Source organism: Pyrus communis, chromosome 9 (genome assembly GCF_963583255.1).
Source record: "Pyrus communis chromosome 9, drPyrComm1.1, whole genome shotgun sequence".
Lineage (NCBI taxonomy): Eukaryota > Viridiplantae > Streptophyta > Magnoliopsida > Rosales > Rosaceae > Pyrus > Pyrus communis.
In genome coordinates, this window is record NC_084811.1 from 22808551 (window position 1) to 22820056 (window position 11506).

The window sequence follows — 11506 nt, forward strand, 5'->3', positions numbered from 1 at the left end:
ATTTTTTTTTTTTATGCAAGTGTCATCTCTTGTTAGTAATCATGTTGTACTTATTCATCATCCTTTAGATGTGAACAATACTTGGTTAATCAAATATGAGTAGGAATTTATACTCAAAACTCTTAGTATTAAACACGGAGTTTTATACTTATGATCAGAACTGTTCATACTTTGAATCACACTGTAAAAATCATCTCTGCAAAAAATAAATTAAAACTAAGATCGTTTAGGTAATCGACTGTAGCAAATACATAGACGGTTTGTAACGCTTTTACCAATATCATTCATTTGTTTTTAAACAGTTTAATGACTAAACGACTTTAATTTTAATTGATTTTTTGCAAAGGTGATCTTTATAGGGTGATTTATAATATGAGCGGTTCTGATTATAAACACGAAATTTCATAAATTGACAACGAACAATTTTGATGAATTTTAAGTAGGAGCTTCTACTCATCTTTATGTAACCAAGTATTATTCTTTAGGTGTCGGTTAGTACGGTTTGATTCTAATGTCTAAGTGGATATTTCGACAGGGTGGGTCAGTTTGTTAGGAAAATGGGGAAGCTTAATAATAATTGGTGTTTGTATGTATATCTAATATGCATCTTTCAACCTATTCAAACACTATATATTGAGTTGAAATTGTGTGTTTCAATCAATCCAAACTCGACAAGTTGGGTTGAAAATTGTGTCCCCATTAATATTAATATACTTTCATTAAGCAAAACAATCATTATTAGTTTACATAAAATAAAGTTAATTAGAAAAAAAAATCTCTTTAGGGAATTGGATCCCATGAGGAGAGGATCCTCTTGATCAAAGATCTTGGACCGTTAGATGAATTATTATAACTTTAAAGGATCTCCTGTTTGTAGCTGTTAAATGAAAATCTAACAGTCCAAGATCTTTGGTCAAGAGAATGCTCTCCTTAAGCTCAAGAAAAGATCCAATTCTCTTTATTAGGGTTTAGTCCACTGGAACTTTGCACTCCTGCCCATGAAAAATATATTAAATTGTAATAAAAAAAATTAATTTAGAGATGTGATATCCACACACTTCTTTTTACTTCTCACATACTTTTTTAATTTTCAACCGCTAAATTAAATGAATTTGAAACGATCAAAAAAAATATGTGGATAGCATATCTCTTATTTAAACATATTAGTTGTGCTGATAGCATGGGTTTGGGCAGGGCCTGTCTCAATTCCAAGAGCAAGCCCACACGAACAAAAGCGAATGGCATGAAGTATAAAAATGGAAACTGAAGGGGGACAACTACGTAATTCAACAAATACGTGGCAGTGGATGGTGTGTAATCAGAGCCTTCAAACCCACTCGCTCCCGCCTCACGCGCTCTTTCGTTCGATTTTTGTCTCCGTCCTCTCCACCTCTGCTTTAAGCACGATCAGAGAGTGAGGACCGGAACCAATATCTTAATCTGGGATTAGGGTTATCCCTAATCCGAATACCTGTAAAATCCCCAATTCGATTTTTTAATTCGAAGCCGAGAGAAGATGGGCGTGAATTCGGTATCGACGGACACGAACAGCGATCTCAACGAGCAGATCGAGCAACTCATGCAATGCAAGCCACTCTCAGAGCAACAGGTTTTGCTACATTCTTCGTTTTCTTGAATTGGTTTTTGGTGGGTGATTGAGTGGTGTTTGATTGAGAAATTTGGGGATTAGGGTTGTTTTGGGGTCTGTTTGGTTGCCTGGAAAGTTTGGGAATGAAACTGGGGTCATGGGGTTTCTTGGTATATTGTTGGATTTGTAGGAATTGCAATTTCTAGGTGAAATTTTGGTGTGTATTTTCTTAAGGGAAAAAAAAAAGTTCTTTACTTTTCTTGGTTTTCTTAGCCACCAAATGGGGAATTTTTCATTTTCTTTTATGTGTGTTTGTAGTGATGTAATTCAGGTTCTGTTTATTGTGATTTTAAATCAAATGCCTTACTTTGTCTCAATTTTTTGTGCCTTTCATTTGTTTGCCAATTTTGGGGACAACTCATGAACTCTATTAGTAGTGATACAAAAGTTTCTGAATCATTTTGTCATGATTTGGAGCGAGATGCCCGGTATTTTGAGTTTTAATGGAAAGAGGGGAAACTCTGGAATTGTCACAATTGATACACTTGCGGAGAATGGTAGATTGGCGATTTCTGGAATGACATGAAATTAGTTAGATTGGCATAAAATAAGGGGGTACTTAATAGTCTCATAACTCTATTTCAGTCGAAGAATGTATTTTGGCTAGGGGACCTTTGAGTTGATTACGTGAAGAACCAAATTGTCTTATAACAAGCTTCTCATTTGTTTTAAAAATGGATGGGATTCCTATAAATATTTTAGCGATTGACTATAGATAAGGAAGTTGTAATTTTCAAAATGAATTATCTTATACACATACAAAACTATGTGAAATGGACTAAAGTATAATCTGGGACTTTTACCTCAGTTTTAAACTTGGCTATATGCCAGAATGGTTTATTTATACACCTTTTAAGTTATCTTCCCCTTTTTTTTTTAAACTATCTTGTCTTTTAGTATCAGAACTGCCCCTCGTCAACATCCACTTCCTACTCTTTTCGTTCTGAAGTTTTTGTAATGAGTGTGCAAATAAAGTTCTCAAATTGCTCTCTTCTCCATTTTCTCTTGTAATAAAGTTAGGGTAGTGCTATCCACACACCCATTTTTACTTCTCACACACCCCTCTCAATTTTCAGCCGTTGGATCAAATGAATTGAAGAATATCATTGGCCAAAAGTTAACAAGGGTGTGTGAAGAGCACTATCCTAAAATTAAACAAAGTATCTGTACATGATCATTTTTTCATTGCTTCATTGTAGGTGAGAATGTTATGCGAGAAAGCAAAGGAAATTCTCATGGGAGAAAGCAATGTTCAGGTGAAGATTTTGCTTTCTTTAGTCTCTTATTATATTTGGATTACATTACATATTTCACTGTTTTTGCATTTTGTATGGGGAAAAGGCTTTTATTTTTGTCCTTCATTTGAACTGGTAACTCTGGTGTAGATCTTTCAAATTACATGGGTAGACACTTATATTATTTATTTGCATGTACTTACAGCCTGTGAAAAGCCCAGTGACAATTTGTGGCGATATTCATGGGCAGTTTCACGACCTTGCAGAGCTTTTTCGAATTGGAGGGAAGGTATCAGCTTTGACTATGACCTTTTTGTATTTAACTCTTCTATTTCAGTTGATGGAATAAAATATCTAAATAAACTAATTGAGATCTGCAAATGAAGATTGAAGTCTTGCTGAGGTATTGTAGAGTAAATTGCCTAATGGGAACTGCATCTAATTAACATCAGTTGGATATTATTGACTTTGTCAACACCAGTTAAATACTGACTTTGTCAATGATGCTGCTTGTTATATTAATATAACTTTTTCCCCTGGACCCAATCTGTCATTTTGTGGTATCCAAATTTTTTCAGTTACTAGTTCTGCTTACCCAGTTCTTTTTCCTCCCTTTTTTTCTTTTGATGTTCTATTAACAGTATTTCATCGAGTCATGTCTTTTTGGTGTAGTTTGGTTTGTTTTCATCTTGCATTGTGTTGTTTAGAAAAATATAATAATAATAATAATGGGAAGAAAACTCATATGCCTTGTCAATTGATTTCACAATGATTAATTTTAGGGAAGTGATTTTCACACACCCTTTTTAGCTTCTCACACCCCTCTTTATTTATGGCCATCGGATTGAATAATTCAAACGGAATCAATAGCCAGGATTAAACATGAGTGTGTAAGAGGCTAAAAGGGGTGTGGGATACTCACTTCCCAGGATTATTTTTCTATTTTTGTTGATTTTATTGCCAAAAATCTTATTAAGGGTTGTTATCAATTTCTTTGACAGTGTCCTGATACCAATTACTTGTTTATGGGAGATTATGTGGACCGTGGCTATTACTCTGTTGAAACCGTGACGGTATGTAACTATCAATCTTTTGGATTTTCTTATGGTCATGAAAAAGCATCATGTGTGATTTCCCCAGAGTTTAGCTCCATCAAGTACTGCTGTAGAGTTGTTTTTCAGTTCGCATACTAGCATATGCTCTGACAAGTACAAGCACCAGTACTAAAGAGATATACATGTGGCCTTTTTTACACTTTGGTTCGTATTACTTTGATGTTTAGTTTGTGAAAAACTTGGCACATTTTTCGTTTTGCATAATTTTATTTAGTGTGTGCCTGGGTTAACCAGGGTAAGTTGTTTGCCTCTCTAACTCTTGGGTTTTAAATTCTACTTCTTATGTGCACTGGCTAAAATTCCTGGCATAAAATTAAAAATACTACTGAAATGATTCTTATATGTGGGTGTATATACACTCATGTGAATGCTTTACATTTGATTAAAAGTCACTATCTGTCATTTTGTCAGTCAATCCATTTTCCTTGAAACTTTGAGTGACAATCTATGAAATTCAGGCTAGCATTTGGGGTGATATATCATATAAGTTTGACGGTCACGATTTGGAAAGACAGTTCCTTTAGGGGCCAAAACCAAATTGTTTTAAATGGCAATGTTTGGTACTTTGACTGGCTTCGGATGAAACTGGGTCTTTCCCCCTTTAAAATGCATGGCATCTAAAATTTGTTTAAGCAATTTTATATTGTTTTCATGCTTTCAGATTTATTGCTGATAACGGCTTTTTTATTTATCTAGCTCTTAGTGGCTCTGAAAGTGCGTTATCCTCAGCGAATCACTATTCTCAGAGGAAACCATGAAAGTCGTCAGGTATTTTACCTTTTGCCAATTTATGTTGTTTGATTTTGCTTTCAGCAAATGTCATAAAGCTTGTGTTTTGTATCTTTTGTTACAAAGAATAATGAGCGTGTTGGAAAAAAGAGGACATTCTTTTCAATCTTCAAATTTCTCTCTTTTTGGTTGATTGCTGGTTCCATGCAAAATTGTAATGGACCCTGCATTTATGAATTTCAAATTCTGGTGGAACATTGATCTGGAAGCATTATGGTGGTTTATAACTTCTTACTTGTTTCGTTTTTTTCCGCAGATTACTCAGGTTTATGGATTTTATGATGAATGTCTCCGAAAGTGAGTGTCCTGCACACTAAAGAAGTATTTTGAAAAATTTACTTACCTTGAATGTGTATGACTGTATTGGTTTTCATGTTGGAAGCATAAACACATCCATAATGGGCAAATGATTGGTATCAATTGATGAAGGTGAATTAAATTAGTTAATCCAAATAAAAAAAAGGATTGAAACTTAGGAACTATTGGAGTCGTTATTGCCATTGGACAGTTAGATTCAAACAAACTGAGTATGAAGATGTTTTTGATTTGGATGTAAACTCCATGTGATTCTGAATACTTCTTCTGCCTGAGATTGGAGAAAGTAGAATCAGACTTGAACTGAGGTCAATTGCAGGCAGTACCATTTCATGGTTACAATAGAAGGCATATTAGTACCACTCCAATCAAGGTTTACGAAGCCTTTCATTCTCCTGGTTAGCATAAGATTCATGTATGACAAACAAACCAACTGTTGTGCGAGCTCACAAATTATGCAAGATCTTCTCGAAGATTATTAACAAGTTATCAGACATGTCATTGAGATGTTATTTAGCCATAATATTGCTTGAAACACTCTGTCAGGAACTACTTCTCCTTAAAACATTTGGTTTGTTTCTTATCATCATCTGAACAAGATGTGAAGTCTTGAGTTCTTATAATTACAGGATACTGCAGTTTTTGAAGCTTCTATTAGATTATGCTGAATCATTCCTACTGTAGTCTGTTTGTGTATGTGGCATGGTTCAACACCTGATGCAATAGAGCATGAGGTTATCACTCTCTTTCTCTTAAGGCCTCTTGTTTGTTCGTCATTTGGGTACTGGTTTGGCATTTCTATCTAATATTGTGATTTAAAGACGTACCTTTTGAGTTGTTTTAGTTTTAGTACTTTGGCCTTTTAGATTAAATTGTACTTTTTTATAGTGGTTTCTTACACTCTTATGCAAGTAGAACAATCTGCTTCTAGCTCCTCTGGCAAATCAATGACAGTGCATTGTCTGATAATCTAATTACAGGTATGGAAATGCCAATGTTTGGAAGATCTTCACTGACCTTTTTGACTACTTTCCACTGACAGCATTGGTGAGTAAAAGTTTCCACCAGGTTGACCCGTGTGATACTATTTTGGATACAGATGGAAATAATTTTCTATGGGTTACTTTTGTGGTTTTCTGTAGCTTAAATTCACCTTGCTCATTACCTCACTTTAGCTGTAACGTGATCAGTGAACAACTCTTCACGATGTTTTTCTGTGTGAAGAGAGGAATAACAATGGTTCAAATTCAAAACACTGCAAGTTTTAGCATTCTTGATAAAAGATAAAAGTGAGAAGAGATTTACGTTTTTCAAAATATTTCTTTTGATAATTTGAGCTGATTTCCTTTGTTTCCTGCTTCTTTCAACTCACTTTAATCGTTGATGGGGCTGAAGTACTCCCGTTGATTACCTATTATGATACTCATATGTGCTGATCTCTCCTTTTTAGGTTGAGTCAGAAATATTTTGCCTGCATGGTGGATTGTCCCCTTCAATTGAAAACCTTGATAACATAAGGAATTTTGACCGTGTTCAAGAGGTTCCGCATGAAGGGCCGATGTGTGATCTGTTATGGTCTGACCCAGATGACCGATGTGGTTGGGGTATTTCACCTCGCGGTGCAGGATATACTTTTGGCCAGGTAACTTCAAATATGTTGTTGGACTCTTATTTTTTGAAAATATTACGATGACTTGTGTCTTAATATATACTATATACGATGTTTGCATTGTGTCTATGTAGTCCTTATTGGTCAAATACTCGTTCTTTTTTGCAGGATATATCTGAACAATTTAATCATACAAACAATTTAAAGTTGATTGCAAGAGCTCATCAGTTGGTTATGGATGGATTCAACTGGGCACATGTAATTTTCTTATCTGTAAAATTGGGATTTTTTATCGTCTACTTTGGCACGCAGCAGATAAGGTCTATTGATCTAACATTGTTTTGTTTTGACAGGAACAAAAGGTGGTTACCATATTTAGTGCACCCAATTATTGCTATCGCTGTGGGAACATGGCTTCTGTTTTAGAAGTCGATGACTGCAGGGGCCATACCTTCATTCAGGTGCTCATTCTCTCTCTCTCTCTCTCTCTCTCTCTCTCTCTCTCTTACGCACACACACACACGCTCATAAGTAATAAGAGTTGAGGCATAGTTTGATAGGCTTTGTGAGCGCTTCAAATATATGCTTTATGCTTTCGCAGTTTGAGCCAGCTCCAAGGAGAGGAGAGCCGGATGTTACCCGTAGAACACCCGATTACTTTCTGTGAAGCAACTGCATTGGTGTCATTTATTTCCACTCTTCCACACTTGGGGTAGCACATTGTTTTTGCACAAGATGACTATTGGGTTTGCAACCCAAGTCTTCCTGTCGGGTTATAGGATTCCAAGACCGATGTAAAATACACAGGTAAGGTGCCTGCTGATTTGTCTTACATTAGAACGTTGCTGGATCTCCCATCGAATGGTTTGCCTAGCTGTTGACGCACCGTAATTATTGTATCATATCCAGCAGAAGATGTGGATATTCTTATTGGTTTTGTATTTCTTTTTCGTCCTCGTACATTTTGCTCACCCTCTCCATGGGGATCGTGGAACTTTATTATTAGTGGATGATTTTGCTCTTTTATTCGATTACTCAATGTTTCGCGAAGCGATGGGATGGTTCTGTAATGCTCACCCACTTGAACAAGAACGCGGGATCTTGTCTTGAGAAAAGCCAAGTGCTTGTATATGCATATTCTGAACTTCGAACTTTGAAGGATACCAAGTGTGTCGAACTAAGAGCTTTGAGTTTTGGGGTCACTGCATGGCTGTATGGCATTGCGAGGAAGGCATCAACACCGACTACTTTGCTATCGTCTGAAGATGGCCAACCCCACAAGGGGATCGTAGTTTGTTTGGTCACCTGAGGTTTTAGGTTTGATCCTCTCCTTGCCCACTATTGCTGTCAACACCGTAAGAAACTTCTAGTTCAAGTAGTTAAGAGTATCTAATTCAAGTAGTTAAGAGTATTTGTCCTTGCATGCACACGTCTCGAAGCTTGATTCCCCTCTCCCAACTATCGCCTGTAATAACAAAAACAAGATACCCGAAAGTGGGTGGAGGAATTATCCTAACAGTAATACAAACAAATTCATGTAACTGCAAAAGGGTTTCCCCGGAAATAGCAAAATCGATTTGGTTCATTACTGCAAACATAATCTTTTTACAAACTGGACAGGTAGCAAAATTTGTATGTGCATATTCTAATAATATGAATAATGAAGCACTACAATCGTAGATGAGAGAAAAGGGAAGGAACAAGATCAACGACGGACCATGCCAGCCCTGCATATTGAAGAAATCTTATACCAGTATCAACGTCAAACGATTCTTGGCCGGAGAAAAAGAACAGTTTTTGGACATAACCTGATTGCTTCAAGCCATCTGATTTTTTGCCATCATCTGATCCCCTTAGCGACGCGATGTAAGTGGTTGATCTTATTGGGATACCCAAGGTGTTGGCTAGCACTGGAAGAATCCATTTAGCAAGAGCTTTGCTACAGAACTTCACGATAAGTATGGTTGGTATTCCCACAAGCATTCTTCCCATAAAGCCAGGGGCGGTTAATTGTGATGTAAATACACGTGGAACGGCTTCATGGTGGAACTGATGGTACGTCTGCTGGACCCCAGATACCTGGATAACATTGTTGTTTTTGGTGGAACTTATGAGGAACGGAAAATAAACTTGGACAGAAAAAAATTCATGAATATAAGATTGGAGATTAATAAGTATTAACAGGATAATATAAAGTTTGCCTGATTTAAGATAAAGCTTGTGTAATAGTAAATGAATATGCAAATTTAGCAACGTCTGTTAAGGGATCATTGATTACTTACAATTCCTAATGCAACACCATTGAAGGCTGTGTGGTACTCAAAACTTGGAGTCGGAAACTCAGGAGTTGGATAAGCAAAAAGCAGTATCAAGCTTAGGCCAGCCCAAAAGGATGTTACTGCAATACAAACAATGTGCATTAAGAATATATACAGACTTGTCAAGTTGTAATTTCCATAAATGATTTCTCATTGCATTCCAAGAGTGTTGAGGTACAACCCCGTTCTACTTATCGCAAAATATGTCCAAAAGGTTTCATGTTTCTGCATTCTTCTTTAATCTGAACCTGATTCACAATACCCGTTTGATGGTACAACTTCGGTGCATCACAAAAAGAGGCCCCATTTCTAAAGGGCGGTTCTCCTCATTAGATGGAAAAATTTGTCCCATCCTTGCTTTAACATGATACTGAAAGCATTTCTAGAAACCTTTTATCCATGTCAGATGCATCAGACCGAGTTCCATGCTTATTTCAATCCTAAGAGAGAGTGCGGTGGTCATATCTGTATATATCCTGTATGCTCACCACCTTTGGGCTCCCACCTGACTGTTGCAAACTTCTTGCATTGTTAAGTTCTTTAAAAGCTTAGGTTTGTGCTCTAGGTTGTTTCGACCACAATATATGAGTTAAATGACTTGTAGTGTGCTTACCATTTTGTCCCAAGACTACAAAACTGTCAACATATTTGTAAACACTGAGCCAGAACCAAAGAATCACCAGTCCAATAGCAAGCCCACTTATGATATCAATAGCACTGTGCATGCCGAGATATATTCTTCCTATCAATAAAACACAAGTTAGGTTCGAGATTAAACAATAAATATAAAGAAGCTGTCAAACAACTCATAGAAAATGATAAGCTCACCTAAACCAATGAAACCCACAAGCAAGCAAACAAGAGCGAATCCAGCAATTTTAACATGGGCATCTTCATTCTGAGTATACGATAGGATGTAATGCAAAAGGAATCTGGAAACACCTAACCGAAAAGCAAACGGTTAGTACATACACGACAGTAATTCATACAGCATGCGCTTGACTGTTTGACACATGTGTTGACAATTCATGGCTAAAATGCTAGTTAGTCTTGAATAACACAAGTTTTGCCTCAACTTGAGAAATCAAGAGTTTGGCGACATAAGCGTGAACTATGTATCCTGGTTCATTCAGAATATATGTTCAAAATCAAGACCTTCATGAGCAAGCAGCACGCAGTTTATAATCTTGAACTAAAATTAAAACAATTTATCATTAGCTCTGCCTCAATGTTTATGCTTGAAAAACAAGCTGCACGGACAAGAAGAAAAGTAGTTACCCGGATAAGCATACTGTGTTTAGAGTGTGAGAAGATGGCAATCCATATTCCAAAGCATTATCTTCCTCATCTTTCGTAGCGGTTATTCTTCTAACAGGTGGGCAACAAGGTCTAGGAGCTGATACCACATCCTATAAACACACAAAGACGAAAAATATGTAACTTGAAACCCGAAATCACTTAACCAATTATAAAAACTAAACAGTAAGGAAGAAGTGGTTACCTTTATGCAGTTCCCCATATAATCACAGAAAGCCATCAACAGAGTCATTTGCCTTGCCAATTTGCCATGACCGCTCTAAAAACCGTCAACGAAAAGCAACAATAACAAGAAATTCCCAGAATTTCGGTTAATACAACAAACATACAGCTAAAAAATGACATAAAAACAATCACAGGAACTAAAATTCACCATTAAAGTGAGAACAAAAAGCTTACCCAGAAAAGCAAAGGAAGAAAAGCAGTGTAAAATGGCACAGACACAACACAGGACAAGGCAGAGAAGAAAGAATCCAAGGATCTATGCTGGTAGTTCTGCAAAAACCCAAATTCAAAAAGTTAAAAAAGTCAAATAAAAATTGAAATTTCATGGAATTGAACAAAAATGATCATCTGGGTCGGGTTGGATTTGACGGTGTGGAACCTGGATCTGGAGGATGAGAGGAGTGCCGGCGGTGACATGGTGGGCCACCCATGGTTGCAGGAAAGATCGAAGCTTTCGAGTCACATCGAGATATGAAGCTACTATCACCCATGACACAATCCCGCAGAGTGTTGCCCCTTGCCACACTGCTATGCTCTCCATTCCCTTCTTCTCTCCTCTCTCTCTCCTCTCTCTCCGTGTTTCTGTCTCAGAGAGAAGAACAAGGAGGAGGCTATGAGAGACGCAGAAAACAAAGAAAACCGAACCTTTCTTTTTTGTTCAAATCAAAGATAACAAAAACGGAAAATCCAAGATAACAAAAATGGAAAACAAATACTAGGACTTGGACTTCTTGGCAAAATAATTTTTTAATATATATGGACATTAAAAAACTCTCCCGAATTTATTTTCTGAGATTACCGGCTCTGTTTTGATGCACCGTTTAATTAGAGAACATCAAAAATATATTTTATGTGGTCACTTATTACTATAGTCTAATACTATATACTATATCTCTTTACTGATAGATTTTATATTCGATTTTCGTCAAAAATGA

General features: G+C 36.6%; 2 protein-coding genes across 2 annotated transcripts; one reads left to right on the plus strand and one right to left on the minus strand.

Moving 5' to 3' along the window:
• The first annotated feature begins 1346 nt into the window (after positions 1 to 1346).
• Positions 1347 to 7737, plus strand: LOC137746139 (serine/threonine-protein phosphatase PP2A-4 catalytic subunit). Its single transcript, XM_068486219.1, has 11 exons — positions 1347 to 1609; positions 2848 to 2904; positions 3089 to 3172; positions 3885 to 3956; positions 4695 to 4766; positions 5044 to 5084; positions 6083 to 6149; positions 6553 to 6744; positions 6880 to 6969; positions 7065 to 7172; positions 7313 to 7737. Exons 1-11 carry the CDS (start codon positions 1517 to 1519, stop codon positions 7376 to 7378), a joined length of 942 nt encoding a protein of 313 aa, XP_068342320.1. The 5' UTR covers positions 1347 to 1516; the 3' UTR covers positions 7379 to 7737.
• Positions 7738 to 8275: 538 nt separating this feature from the next.
• Positions 8276 to 11251, minus strand: LOC137746138 (lipid phosphate phosphatase delta-like). The gene is made up of 8 exons (XM_068486218.1): positions 10951 to 11251; positions 10746 to 10841; positions 10531 to 10605; positions 10308 to 10438; positions 9858 to 9961; positions 9643 to 9771; positions 8994 to 9109; positions 8276 to 8790 (listed from the first exon to the last, which is right to left on the minus strand). The coding sequence occupies exons 1-8, from the start codon at positions 11110 to 11112 to the stop codon at positions 8380 to 8382; spliced, it is 1224 nt and encodes a 407-aa protein (XP_068342319.1). The 5' UTR covers positions 11113 to 11251; the 3' UTR covers positions 8276 to 8379.
• Between the last annotated feature and the right edge of the window lie 255 nt (positions 11252 to 11506).